Below are 15,761 nucleotides of genomic sequence, written 5' to 3'. Positions count from 1 at the left end.
CATTTTATGTAACAAATGTATAAAATGCCTTTAGTTATACACCTAAGAAAAATCTAGAAGTCATGCGACATCCCCTGATGCAATAATACACAACACTGAATATACATTTAGTCGTTTAAGCAATGCTTACTTATCACCGACCGTTTCACGTTACCTAAATTATGATCACTGACTTTTGTTCCATTTGTCTATAATTTCAACACATTTGTAGATATTAAATATTATAATTTTGATCACTCAATTTGTTTGAATTCATTCTCTCTCTCGTTTAATCCAAGTATGCAACCTATAGGCCTCTAATGGAATATCTTCAATAAGTTACTATGTTTAAGTTTTCAGTGTTCAACAAGTTTGGGAAATACAAGTCCCTAGTGAAATATGGTGTTGACATAGCCGTTCACTGTTCTTGGTTAGTTAATGAGTTCAAACATTGAGGAAACACTCTTCCCTAACGAGATTTCAAGCTTGTAGTTATTCATCACTCTTACTTTGTTTCTACATGTTATTTGGGACCATGCTACTATCATTTCGGTATTATCTAATTTCTAGTTAAATTATTTTTTCTCCTTTTCTGAACTAATCTGTAGTACTTCTGATTAGAACATCATCTTCTCTTGAGTAAACAACTGTAGCTTTTGATTCTTCAAAGTCATTATAAATCCTCTTCTCCCCTATCTACAAAGGTGTGAACAGCTCCTTTCAAGTTCAAGTGGGCACCATTCCCGAACAGTCTGAATGTATTATCTAAATCAATGAATTAAAAAGCAGTTTAGCTCAGACTCAGAAACTACTTTTAGCAGCCACTTAAAGACAGCCATAACCCATATACACAAACCCTAATCATGGAAGTGGTTGAGAAATTTCAGCTTCTCAGATAAACTATAGCATTAATGGGTTTAATTTATACATATGATCACTGGGTAATAAAATAAACACACAATTCTAAATTATCTTTCTTTTCTAACTTCAAGGGAAATAAAAATTTATTCCAGTGTCACAATTTCTAATTCTAATTTTTAAACCTTTTGAAATCAATGATCTATTTTCCCCTTTGATTTCAATGATCCTAAAAGAGGTCTTTTGAGAAAGTTATAGCAATATTAACTTGGTTGACAAACTATAACTAAAAAAACTTGGCACTGTTGATTAAAATCAAAGTACACTATTCTTTACCTCATTTTAAATCCTTAAAAAGTTTTATTATAGCTACTTTTCCCATTCAATGGTCAGCATTAGCCAACTGAGAAACAAGGTGATCTCTAGATAAATCAAAACTACTATTAATTAGCCCAAATCATTCTGGTTTTTTTTCTGAAAGTTGGCAATATACACACCCAAACAGCATTCAGTAACTGTTGTCATACCACTAAAATATCAGAAGGAAAAGTTCTGAATTATGTTCAACCTGATTTTCTTAGTTACACGCCTCACAGGTTTTTTTCTTTATGTTAACCTTTAGTTTTCCTGACTGACTCTGCATTCTAATTGTGGCTGAGATCTATTATTTTAACAAAAAATACTGCCTTGGATAGGCTACACGATACTATAGAACCAAAGGTTCCTTGCAAAGAAGCAAACAAAGAAACAGAAATACAGTTTTAGCCTCCCTTCAGTTCATCACCTCATACTATCAGTATGACCTCAGATGACAACACTTTTCAAGCAGAGATGAAAGATAATCAAAGGGCTATCTCTTTAAATATACTGAGTTTGTGAAGAGCTTCAACTTTGCCTCTCTTATAAAATCACTATTCCTAAAACACGTTTAAGAATTAGTTTTAGCTTAGAAGAGATCTAAGGAAATCTATAGTTTTTTTTTTTCTAAGAAAAACTATAGAGTTTAAGCAGTAGAATGTCAGTTTCACAGGTATTCAGCACACAGTCCATTTTTCAAGATACTACTATTATACTTCATAATCCCAATCTCCGTTCTATATCTTGCCCTTTCAACTATCACATGTGCCTGAACTACACTTTATTGAAAATAATGAGTTAATAGAACTTGAAAAAACTATGAACCAAATTTTTGAGTTATGGGAAGGAATCATGTATACATATATTCTGCTTTTTAGTATCAACTCTGCCACAAGTAACCATAGGGTTAATGAGAGAAAGTTCTTTATAACAGTTCCAGAAAAAACAGAATTAGAATATCACCATTTTGCAATCTCTTATAAAATAATGGATCTAAGTTACTGTGGTCCACAAAAGGACCAGTGCTGGTCTGCAAACTGTCACCAGTCCATAAAAGGAAAATGTACATAAGTTTTATATAAGCATTTATAAACTTATAAAACAAGTTGAGAGAGTAATTTCATTTCCTTGAATCTGTAATAAAAATTTAAGGCTTTTATTCTCTGCATTAGATTTCTTAATTTTAAATATCTAAAAAGGTATTTTACAAAAACAGTAGTTACGGTGGATTGGAATTTTTTAAAAACTGATTCTTTATTGCAGATCTGTGAGAAGCACTGAATTAGACATTGGCTATTAAAATCATTAGGTAAAAGACTGATGAGGCATTTGACAATGGATGGATAAGACAGCAATGCCCTGAATCAAATGACCAATCTTAACCTACAAAAATAGATCAGACACATTTAACTTACTAAGGCACTAAGTAAACATATATGAAGGAATATTAACCACATGTTTCTAACTGCTAAGCTGAATGATGAGGACATTATAGTCTTTGCACTATTTGTACGTGTTTTTAATTTTCCATATGTAACAGACTACACTATTCTTCACTGTTTCCTATGTACATGCCTTTTGTCAAGTCACTTTGCAGTTTGTCCTATTATAAGCAGAATATATTTCCTCACTCTTGACACTGGGCTCAACCATGAGACCTGCTATGACCAATGTAATGCGGGCAGAAGTGATAGTGTGCCAAGTCTTAAGCCATCTTAATGCTTCCACTTGTCTCCTGTACTTCTGCCATTTTTATGAAAGCATCATGAGCCTACTTACTCGTTGAAAACGATGAGAGCGGTGGAGCTCAGCTGAGTTCAACCACAAACTCCTGGGCATGAAATTAGCATCACGTCTTTCTGAAAATGTTTCTAATACTACCTAAGTGAAAGTTCAAAAAACCATCTAACACCAAAGCATCCATGGCAGGTTATGAATCAGTAACAAATTATAATTCTACTTTCTCTGGCCATATATAACAAATACATAAGAATGTAGGACAGTGGGAGAGGGTATAGCTCAAGTGGTAGAGTGCATGCTTAGCGTGCATGAGGTCCTGGGTTCAATCACCAGTATTGCCTCTATAAATACATACATACATACACACACACACATATACATACATACACACACAAATCTAATTACTTACCCCCCCCAAAAAAGAATGTAGGGCACATTGTACAAAATGGTTATTATTATGCTTAGTTTTCTGTGACCTCCCTCAACTTCAAAATATACATTACACACAGGAGGAGGGTACAGCTCAAGTGCTAGAGCCCATGCCCGAGGTCCTGGTTTCAATCCCCAGTATCTCCTCTAAAAAGTGAATAAATAAACCTAATTATCTCCTACCTCAAAAAAATATATATACACATATATACACACAGTACACTGAATATTTAGCTTTAGAGATTAAAATATAATTGTATACTTACCTCTTTTTTTTAAGGAGGTAACTAATGAAGGAAAGACAACAGTGAAGAGAAACCACATAGGGGCACTATTAAATAAACTCTTGAACAGCTAGGCCTGGTGAATTCAAGAGGCACCACAGGAGACAGGGTAATATTAATATGCCTCACAAACAAACTGATAGAAATTTTCTTACCAAATAACCTGAAAACAACTTTAATGTGAAGATACTGCACCAATGCTAAGGTTGTTTAAAACATCCAATGTTGTTAAATCCAGAATGCTTCAAGTTCTATTTATTTTCATCAGTTTTATTGTCAAATTATTTTTTAATTTAAAATTCATAGATAAACAAGAAGTTCATACTGCATAGAACAGGAAACTATATTCAATATCTCACAGTAACCTACAGTGAAAAAGGATATGAAAACAAACATATGTATGTATATGTATGACTGAAGCATCCTGTACATCAGAAATTGACACATTGTAAGCTGACTGTACTTCAATAAAAAAATATATATATATACAAGTTTAAAATTAAAATTGCTACTATCAAATAAAGTAGTGGTTCATTTCCCTTGGTTTTTATAAACCTATCTAAAAGGAGCTTATTGTGTACAAACCATATACTATTTTCATTAAAATACAGCTGAGCAAGATACTTTTAAAAATATCCTTAAGCATAAAATATTATAATAGAACTTTTTAAAAGTTTGTTCTACTACACCAAGGTTTATCTCTTCCAGGCATCAAGTAGCCTATTACTACAGTCTAAATATTCCAAGCTGGAGGAAATGGGAAATACCAAACCTATTAAGGATTATCCTCTGATCCAGCAATTTCACTCCTAGGTATTTATACAAGAGACATGAACACCTATGTCCACAAAAACTGGGAACAATCCAAATGGTCATCAACATGTGAATGCATAAATAAACTCTGGCATATCTATGTGGAACACTACATAACAATAAAAATGAACAAACTACTGATACACACAACAACATGGATAAATCTCAAAAATATTGTGTTGAATAAAAGCCAAAATCATTGTGTGATTCTACTGATACATAATTCAAAAACAGACAAAACTAATGTATGGATATAGAAATCCGAACAGTGGTTGCTGCTGGAGAAGTGGAGGGGCTGACTGTCAAGGGGCATGAGGGAAATTTGGGAGTGATGGAAATGTTCTATATCTTGATTGGGGTGGTGGTTACATGAGTACTATATATATATATATTTGTCACAAATCAAACTGTACACTTAAAGATCTGTGCACTTCACTGTATCTACATTTTACCTCTATACAAATAAGTAAAAAAAAAAAACACTTATTAGTGACTTTTTCAAACTACCATTTCTCTCCACAAACTAAAAGGCAATGCTACAATAAGTAACTGTTACCCTCAGCCTTCAGGAGCACTGGATGGTCATGGTCAGTAACACTGGACGGTCATGGTGTCAGTAACAAAGCCAACACTCATTCAAACCTATGAGCCACTCTTGTTTCAAAACCAAAGTCCATCAAGTTAAATCCACTTAAAAGGACTGATTAATCACCCATTAAAACTTTATTCCTAAAAATGTTCAGTCTAACTCAAGCTGTAATCCATTCAAAGTATACCAACTACCTCCAAAAGAACTATGTTCTTCAGCCGAATGCTCTAAGTCTTGTGCAACAATATGAAAATGGCCCACCAAAATGTAACCAAGGGTCCGACTCCAAAAACTGATCACATAAAGCAAATTTAGTAAAAAGTGAATGGTATCCCAACTCATTCTATGAGGTCAGAATTGTCCTGACACCAAAACCAAAGACATTATAAGAAAACTCCAAGCCATTATTGCCTATGAATGTAGACATGAAAATCAATAAAATTAACAAGTCAAATTCAGCAACATATAAAAAAGGATTATACATCATTACCAAGTGAGATTTATCCCAGGAATGCAAATTTGATTTAATATCTAAAAATCTATTAATCTAATTTATCAATCAATATAATTAAGAACAAAAACCATATAATCAACTGAATATATGTAGAAAAAAGTATTTGTCAAAATCCAGTATCTTTTCATAAAAGACAATCCACAAACTAAGAATGAAAGGAAATTCCCTCAACCTGATAAAGGGCATCTATGAAAAATCCACAGCTAACATCACATTTAGTGATGAAAAACTAACTGCTTTTTCCCCACTAAGATCAGGAACAAGGATTTCTGCCCTTACCTAATCTCTATTCAGAAATGAAGTAGACATATTAGCCAGGGTAATTAAGAAAGAAAATGAAATTAAAAGTACCTATAGAGTGGAAAGGAAGAAGTAAAACTATCTCTATTTGCAGATGACATGATCTCACAAAAATAAAATCCTAAAAGTTCCATTAAAATACTACTAGAATAAATAAATTTGGTACGGTTGTAGGAAAACAACTTTGGAAAACAGTCTGACAATTCACCAAAGGTTAAACATAGAATTCAGAGCACATGACCCAGCAATTCTACTCCTAGCTACATACCCACAAGAAATGAAAATTTCTCTCTATACAAACACCTATACAAGAAGGGGAGAGTATAGCTCAAGTGGTAGAGTGCATGCTTAACATGCACAAGATCCTGGGTTCAATCCTCAGTACCACCTCTAAAAATAAACAATTAAATAAATAACCAATCTCACCTCCCCCCAAAAAACCTATACAGGAATATTCATAGCAGCATTATCCATAATAGCCAAAGAATGTAAACAATCCAATATCCATCAACTGATGGATGGATAAATAAAAGGTGCTATAGCCATACAATGGAATATTATTCGCCAATAAAAGTAAGGTACTTACACATGCTACCGGGTGGATGAACTTTGAAAGCATTTATGCTAAGTAAAAAAAAAGCTAGTCACAAGAGATCACATATTGTAAGATTATAGTTATATAAAATGTTCAAAATAGGCAAATCTAGAGAGACAGAAAAAAGATTAGTATTGCCTAGGGCTGGGAGGGTGCAGCAGGTGGGGGACAATGAGGACTGATTGCTAAAGGGTACAGGATTTCTTCTAGGGGTAATGAGAATGCTCTAAAATTGACTGTGGTAATGGCTGTAGAAATCTGTCATTATACCAAGAACTAATGAATTGTACCCTTTAAAAGGAGAATTTTATGGTATGTGAATTATATCTCAATTAAGCTAATATAAAAATCTTTAGGAAAAGTGAATGGTAAAATCAAGGTGGTGAACACAGATGTTGACTAAAATTTCTTCTAACTTGTCTGAAATTTATCGTAAAACGTTAAAGTGGAAAAAAAATCATAACATAAAAAAAGTTTCACTATTATCAATAATGTATCAAAACAATGACCTACCTACAACTATTTTTATTCATCTAAAATCTCCCAAATTAATTAGGGATTGTTCACTCAAAATTTGTCCAAAGTAGATTTTAGAATTCTGGAGTCCTAGATTTACATTCACAATGAAACTCAGAAGATAAGGATTACTAATACTAGTTTTCCAAATTACAGACAAGGTGAAGGTGACTTGAATTTACGTAATAAGTCTCCATGAGTTTTGATAATAAAAAGGATTCTTTTTTTCCTGTTGACAAACAGGAGAAACAGAGAATTTTACATGTCCAGCCAGTTTTAAAGGTTTCAAAACATTCTCTGCAATTGTTATGGTAGACTAGGGCAGATTATATTACCTTTTGATCAATTTCAACACGGCTGGTTTTCAAACTTTGGAAAGCAACTAATTTGACACTCAACTTTTAAGAATTTTAAAATAACTCTCTTAGCACAGTTACTAATTTAAAAATAAAACTATTTTAATGCATACACATTAGGCTTGTATTTTAGCCAAATTTTAAATACATATCACTAGAGAGATCAAGATTGAAATGCAAAATAATACATACTCTACAACTGGAGTGATCATATGGCCCAGTTGGCATAGGACTGTCCTAATTTACAACTGTTATTCCCACATCCTACCCAACTTAACATCTGTCTCATGTTTTTCATTTTTTAACATATTATGAATAACTGCATTAGAGTAAGATAAAATGGGCTTGTTACATTTCCACTTTATACTTTCACCTTCTACCATGGCTTTGCCTGGTACCCTGTGGAGTGCAGGTGTAGTGAAAGCCAACCAGAGAAAACCCACCTCTCTTTTGTGATCTTTTCCACATAAAATGAAGTACACTTGGACACTGGAAATTAGGGTTAGCTACTCTGTCCAGTCATTGGTGCTGACAGAAAAATGTTAGAAGCTGCTGTCCAGGCCAGCCACTTGGTATACCTGCCAGTTGTGCCACAGCCATTCCTCGGCACAAAACCTCCAGGTCTTTATCAGCTGGGTTGGTGGGATATGTAAGGTGTTTGTGAAATACATACAGGAAAGATTGTGGGTTCCTGTGCATAATGTACGAAGAGAATAATCTGAACACTCATGCTACATAAGTCCTGCCATGTGTTTATTTGCTATATTGTATAAATCCAATTATGTATTTCGTTTGGTAGCATTTTCAGCAAATATAAATTTAAATTATTTTTAGCACCTCCTTTTATGCTTAAGTGCCCCAGTTTAGGCAAAGAGTACATGGTCACCGTACTATAACCAAACACCTCATTCCTATCAAGTTGTAGTGGACTATATTAAGGAGTGTATTGTCCTAACTACATAAAGCATCTCCTAGGTCCTCAAAACCATGAACCCAAAGGGATGGCAAGGGTCGGCCAATGAGAAAACCAACTAGTATGAGACTATCATTATAGTAAAGCTATTTTTTGAACTGCTGTGACTCATAAACAAATACAAAAAACTCTATTCCACAAATAAGCATGGAAAAAAAGAATATTCTACACAACCTGGAACTATATATGTGATACAAAGATTCTAAATTCTCTGAAGCAATTACTTTTTTGTTGATTCACAAAGTGCTTCAAAATCATGTATTAATCCTGAGGACTTGATTCACTTTGAGCATCTAAACAGAGTTTAAGTTAGAAAGAAGCATGAAAACAGCTCAAGTACCGTAACAGAGGAAAATTTCATCGTTGTGGATAGCAAATAATTATTCATTATTTCAAACAGCATCCTTTAAAATATAATTCATTAAATAGCTTTAGAAAAGTATCAAACACATATGAATGAGTATAGGACAAATACGTACTTTTTTTAATTCTTAAAAGACAATTATTTTCCTTAAGTGACAAGTTGGACCATGCTAAAGACAAGGTCATCTGAGGCTCCCGGAAGAATTTCAAAACCTTTCAAGCCTAAGAACAGAAAACAATAAAAACCTTTCCTTTTGTCTGTAACAGCTCTTCCATTCTAGATGAATATCTTAACAGATGAAACAAAATCTGGAGGGAAAAAAATATCCACCTTTGACCTTTGGGAAAAAGGTACTATAGGGTTATCATAAAAGGACAGTTGTCAATTCTCAATGCATCCCTAAAAATCTCAGGTCATCTTTCCATTCAATTCAAAAATAAATTTTAAAATGGCAAATCTTGATTTTCAACATTAGATGTCATTGAAGATCCTATATCACATGTAATCAACAGGTATTTTTTTAAAAAACCTTTAATCCAAGTATGATATACTCTATAGTCAACATCTCAGTGAAGGTGGTGGGGCAGGCAGGTCCTACCTCTGCTCCAACCAAAAGGGTCTAAAGCTTAGATGGGGCGAAAGGTGGTAAGCTTGACAAGTAGCCCGAAGAACATTACTCTCATAATCTTGCCTTAATAAAACTGAAAAAAGCCAGTATATCTAATATTTGCTATATACATACAAAATACAAAATACATCTAATATTTGCTATATTCATACAAAATAATGAAGTTTTAAAAATTTTTTAAAGAAAACCTGTCTATGCTCTCTATATGAAGACTTTAACTAAATAACATCATATCAGCTCTTTAAGGAAACCATAATCTCTACCTTAGATGGTTAACCAAAGTACTCCTGAAGAAAAAGAAAAGCCAGGTTCTAACACCAGCTGTTTTTCCAGCTTAGGAAGCAGAAACACATAAAGGTCCTTTCCAGCTCTAAATGACACTCTGTGGATAAAACTAATGAAAACAGCCCAAATGTTTTTACAGAATTTAGGTAGGTTTCTCCCTAATTTCTATCACACAGAAATGTCATTTCAGAAAATCCTGAAAAATATTGAAACATACGGAAATTCAAAATCAGCTCTTTCCCCACCTTAATTTATCAACTAGGATTTACTACAACTGTCAGAGGCACAACAGATGTACAAAGTAATCTTGGGTCTGGTACTTGTATTTCACGCCAGAGGAAAAGGTGGCTCTGTGGTAAGGTATGGAAAACAGATGCCTACTCAGATTTCCAGGTGGACCTTTCATAACATCTTACTTCACCTACTTTACTCTGCATGTCCCATTTTAAACATCTTTTCACTTGGAATGCTTCTTGTAATTAATCATTGTTTAATCATAAGGTTTATTTTTCCTCCTTGGGAGTACATGAAATAATCACAGATTTGACAAAATGTTATTTCCCTGTATTGCTTCTCTTGAAAATGCTTTCAGTTTGGTTTTCAGTTGTTAGTATGGTCAAAAAAAAAAAAAAAAAGAGAGGCATGCTACAAAATAAAGAACCTTGAAATAAAAATAAGTTAATCAGCAAATCACCTGAGGCTCAAATATATCAAACTGATCAAGATTCTCTTTAAAATTCAAGTCGAACAAACAAAAAAACTACCAACTATGGAAAACAGTATGTGTTCTATACGCCTGACTCATAAACTCAATCTGAGTTTTAAGATTCAGAAAACTGAATCTTTAACTTTCTGTGTCATTTAATATGCAAACACTGTTTTCAAATCAGCACATGTTTTTCAGTCTGTAAATTAGGTTTGAGCCCTCGTAATAACAAGGTCATATCCTCTACCAGCACAAAGAGGAATCTTTCAATGACTTTAAGGCTCCAAATTAAGGAAAGAAGAAAATTGTTTTGTAAGTTAACTAGTATACACGAAAGAGCTGTACGCTGAGGTTTATGTAAGCTTCTGAGGTCAGAAACTAAAGGTTCAAGTATCTTCATTCACCTTTATAATACCAAGAAAGAGCTCCAACTAGTCTTGAGCATCAGTTCCCTTGGTTTAAAAAGAGTTCATCAACTACCTTATAATCTTTACTAATTTGTTCAACAAATACTTTTTTAATGTTTACTAGAGACTTAGCCAATTACGCATGGAGAGGACCCACTAAGATGTGACTTAGGCACCACCTCTGTAAGACAATACTGTCTGAAAAGGCACTACTACCTGACTCAGAACACCAGTTTCCACCTGACGTTTAAAAGTCCACACACCTGAATGAAACGTAATGCAGTAATTTCTTAAATCTAGGCCCTAAACATCTCGCTTAAGTAGATCCCAATTCAAAACCGCGCAGTTTCCCGCTGACAAAACTGATTTTGCGCGGGTCTGAAAGAACTCCAGACCAACGAAAATTTTAACACAAGCGAAAGCGAAGGTGCTCAATACAGAAGCGAGACGAAAGAGGGTCTAAAGAAAAAGTGAGCTGGAGGTGAGGAGACGCGCAGCAGCGGCCCAAACGTGCTCTCCGCACTCGGCACACCAAGTTAACTTCTCCCGCACCCGGGACTCCAGACTTCCCCGGCCCTCGGGGCGCGGTGGCGGAGGCCAGCGGCCGGGAGTGGGTCTCCCCGCGGCGGGGAGCGGGTCCCACCGCAAACCAAGGCGGAAAAGTAAGGAGTGAGCGGGATGGGGGCGGGGCTGGACACAAGCTTCCCCCCTCGGAAAAGGATGGGGGGAGGGGAACGGAATGCGCGACCCTCCGGCCACTGGCCCAGACCAGGGAGGGCGCCGACGGGGGCGGAGTAGGGGTGGGTGGTACAGTCACGCGGCCTCCTCGAGGGCCGGCCTCGCCACCGCGGACCCAAAGGGCGACGTAGGGGAACCAGGCGAGCCTCGCCGAGGGCAGGCGGGAAACGGGGTGGCGGGAAGAGAGGAGGCCGGCGCAGCTCGAACGCCTCACGCGAGGCCCCGACCCTGCCCTGCCTTCGGCGGGCCCCGGCAGCTCCACAAAAGGCCCCAAGGATCCCGAAGGGACGGGGCGAGGGCTGAGGAAGCCCCCACGCCTCACTCTCTCTCTCTCACACACACACACACACACACACACACACACACACACACCCGCTCGCCTCCCTCCCCCCACCTCGGGCCGCGCTCCGCGGGCTCGGCGCCCCACAGCGGAGCGGGGGAGGCGGGGGCCAGGGCGCTGCGGCGGGAAGCTGACGCCCTCCCCGACGCCCGGAGCTCAGCGGGCGCAGGAACCCCGTCACGCAGACAAAATCAACAAAGCACCTGCCGCTCCAGAGAAGAAAACATGCCACAGGCCCCGACCCGGGGCTCTGCGACGCGCCGCTGCCCGGGCCGCAGGGCTGCGCTGGCGGGCTCGGGGGAGGAGGCGGGGAAGGTCCCCGCGCGGTGGCTCCCGGGCCCCGGAGCCTCGCCTCCGCCCGGAAGCGGTGAGGCAGGGACCCCCCACGCCAGAGACTGACCTTGGAGTCTCCGTTGCAAAGAGCCATCGGGGCTGGGGCCGCGGTGCCGGCGGCCAGAGATGAGACGGGGCGGGAGAGGGTCGGTGGGGTCGACGCCACGGGCCAGGACTGAGAAGGTGGCCTGGTCGAGTAGCTGGCGGGCGGGCGGGCGGCGCGGAGAAGAGCTGGCCGCCTGCGAAGCGCCGAATCGAGCAGCAGCCTCGGAGCGCGGGCCCCAGCGCCGCGGGAGAGGAGACCAGCAGCGCGCACGCTGCCCCCGCCTCCTGCTTCCGCCCCGGCCGGCCACTGGGAGGAGCCAGAGCCCGTTTGGCGAGGCTGCCGCGCCGCCGGCACTCCCCCAGCTGCCGCCGCCACCAAATAAGCCCGCCTCCGGAGGTGGGGACTTCGGCGACTGGCCCCGCCTCCAGGTCCGTCCCCGCCGCTGCCGAGGCCTGCCCCCGGAGAAGAAACCCGCGCGTCCCCGGCCTGCCCGCCCCTGAGAGGCGGGTCCTGCGGCGTCTGGCCCCGCCCCACTCCTGTCATGCCGCCCGTGGGGGGAGGAGCCCGCACCGCCCAGCCTGGCTGCCCCTGTCCCGCCCCCGCACCCGGCAGCCCGGCGGGAGAGGAGGAGCCGGTGGCGCCCCGCCCCACCCTGGCCGTTAAAGTGGGCCTTGGCGAAAAACCGAAGCTGCGACCCGCGTGCCTTTGGCCGGCCGGCCCGCAGCCTTTGACTGCTGCGAGAGGCTGGTGACCCTGAGGAGGAGGCCTCCAGAGAGCTGGGTCACGGGGGGAACTCTTCGCCAGTGGTGCAGCCTCATCTCAGGTTGCGGGTCATGGGGGAGGCCAGGAGTGCTTTGAAGAGTTTCGTGGTGACATCGCCGTGGACTTAAAAGTGGTATCTGATGACTTAGGCCCCTCAAAAGTTCTACAGCGGATGCAGAATTTCCACGAGGAAGGGTTAGGGAGCGGCAGTCTGGTGGAAAACTAGACCGGAGGACTGCAGCTCTGTTTGCACAGCTATGTTTTTATTTGGATTGTTTGTGGGGAAGGAGCTGCAGTTTTTCCAGCTACTCCTTGGCACCCGTCAATGCAAAGTCTTTCAGCACCTTGAATTTGGTCACCTGGGGGGTCTAAATCACCGTTGGGGAATAAATAATAACACCTGAAATGGCCTTCCATTTACAAAGGCTTTTAACAAATACTCAGTTGTTACAATACAGCCAACATTTGCTGAGCTCTTGCTGTGTTTCAGGCTCTAGTCCTGGTATTCAGGAGCTAGAGAGACAACCCTAACTGCCAAAAACCCACTTTATTCTAACTAATCTCATGGAAGTGGTGTAGTAGGATTGATGGTCTTACCCACTATTTACTAATGAGGGAATTGAGGCTCAGTGACATTATGTGCTTCTGCTTCTCTATATAGGAGGTGAGGGGCACCCGATCTGGGAAAGAATAGAAGTTGTTAGTAAACTATTTACAGAAACAAAAGGCCCAAGGCCCTCATGGGCCTCAGACTCAAATGAAGTATCTCACTTACCTTTCTCTGAAGTGAAAAATGAACACTTGAATCTTCTAAAGCCATGGAGACTGTGCTTTCTTGGTAGGTCTGGATGAACAATTGAGAGAACCGTGTAGTAACCAATAGAATTGGTTCACCTGCAATGGAATGGAATGTGATGTGACAGCAATAAGGATTGGCTAAATTCTGTCTGTGTTAGATGATGCCCAGTTTAAATGTATTCTATTGGTCACTTGTGTTTATGGCTAAGAATGTCAGCATGTGCTGGCATCCTTCTAAGGCTTCTTCCTTTGGCTCTATTCACCCCTTCCTCTTTCTTGAAACTGGATTCCCCTTACAGGGCCCCACACGGGTGTCTTTCCACCTCCATGATTATTTTCCACCACCTTTTCTTGTCCCTCTGCCTATGTCTGTCCTACAAGAGGAAACTTTGGTATTGGTTTTCTTCAGTATTTCCATTACTAGCCCTCTTCTTATCTTACTTTTCACCTTTGTTTCCCTGAGGCACTTATTTTAAAATATAGACTTGTTTAAAAACACCTTAATAGGTTCTATGTCATGACAGCTCTCTGGTCTGAGCTCCGGATCCATATTATAGCGTACATCCCCAGTTAGACATTCAGTGTCATAGTGGGTCCCAAACTCAAGTCCAAAACACAACTTTGTTCAAGACTATTCTTGCTAATTTTCTGTTCATTTGTCCTATCAATTATTGAAAGAGAGGAACTAAAATCTCCAACCATAATTGTGATTTTATCAATTTCTCCTTATAGTTCTGTCAGTTTTTGCTTTGCGTATTTTGAAGCTCTGTTTTTAGGGTCATAAATATTTAGAATCATTATTAATCCCTTTATAGTTATGAAATTATATTTTTTAGATTCCCAGTAATATTCTTCACTCTGACATTTACTTTGTCCAATATTATAATAGCATGCCTGCTTTTTTGACTCATTCTTGAAGTAATATATCTTTTGCAACCCTTTATCCTGTTTGTGTCTTTATGTTCATAGTGTTTCTTGTAATTGGGTTTTACTTTTTATCCTATCTGCCAATTTCTGTCTTTGAATTGGAGTGTTTGGACCACTTACGTTTAATGTGATTATTGATATGGTTAGGTTTATTTCTTTAATCTGAAGAATCTCAGGGCAATAAACTGGGACAATTGAAGGGTTCATCTCTTGTTTCCTGTCTCTCATGGATCACTGTCCTCTTCTGCATGATATCCAGTATCTTGAAACCATTGTTGCACATATTTTGTCTTGAGTTTTTTGTTCTTATTGCAAGCAAGAGGGTACATCCAGTTCCTGTTACTCCATTTTTGACAGAAGTGGAAGTCTTTTAATGATTACTTGAGGCATCCTAAACCTATAAGGTCTTCCTTCTGTTACATGTCCTATCATAGTTTTATATGCTTATAAAGGTTAAGGGTGAAGATTGCTCTGACTTCAGAACAACTTAGGCAGCATAGACTTGTCGTGCTGATTCTTATAAATGTAATTGTGTGGTTTCTGGGAAGAAACGTTTTAAAAGAAATATTTCATAAAATCACAGCAAATTTACATGACTTTTCAGATTTGGTGAGTAGTATGTCATGAAATGTTTATTTCTGATATAATCCATGGTCATCTTAGTTCATCTTTCAAAATGTTTAATATTTTAAATTTCCCATTAACAAAAAAATTAACTTTTAAACTTATGAAAAATATTAGGTGTTAACTTAAAACGTAGAAGGAAGTACACAGTTTTTCAAAATCCTTTTAGGATGGTATGTGAGTTAAAAAAAAATGAAGACAGCTGTTCTAAATTTGATCATATATCCTTTGCTAAGAATCTTCTCAATGGCTCCCCTTTCCTCTCAGGATAAACTCCAAACTTCTAATATTGCTTACTTGGTACTTGGAGATTTGGCCAGCCCATTTACCTTGTAGCCTTCTCTTACCACTGCCCCACCTCACTCTACTCTCAAGCCATATTAAACTGCTTTCATTCCTTAAATATGGTATGTTCTCTCTTGACTTGGGCCTTTTGCACATGTCTTTTGCCTAGAATGATTCTGTCCCCTCCCCACAACTCTGCAGTCTTGGGTTAGCTG

The 15,761-nt window shown here is 39.1% G+C and overlaps 1 protein-coding gene across 2 annotated transcripts in view; it reads right to left on the bottom strand.

Annotated features, from left to right (window-relative positions):
• Positions 1–13,784, bottom strand: part of GMPS (guanine monophosphate synthase) — a 59,939-nt gene extending 46,155 nt beyond the window's left edge. Inside the window, exon 1 of one of the 2 annotated variants that reach the window (XM_072959571.1) lies at positions 13,688–13,784. In XM_072959571.1, the coding sequence (XP_072815672.1) occupies positions 13,688–13,732 (45 nt within the window). In that variant the 5' untranslated portion in view covers positions 13,733–13,784. Of the gene's footprint in view, positions 1–12,171; positions 12,733–13,687 lie in introns of those variants that run through there. The other variant, XM_072959566.1, reaches the window with a different exon arrangement.
• Between the last annotated feature and the right edge of the window lie 1,977 nt (positions 13,785–15,761).

The sequence above is a fragment of the Vicugna pacos genome, chromosome 1 (genome assembly GCF_048564905.1).
Source record: "Vicugna pacos chromosome 1, VicPac4, whole genome shotgun sequence".
NCBI lineage: Eukaryota > Metazoa > Chordata > Mammalia > Artiodactyla > Camelidae > Vicugna > Vicugna pacos.
Note: the sequence above shows the minus strand (reverse complement) of the source record. Positions and strands in the feature narration are given on the sequence as shown.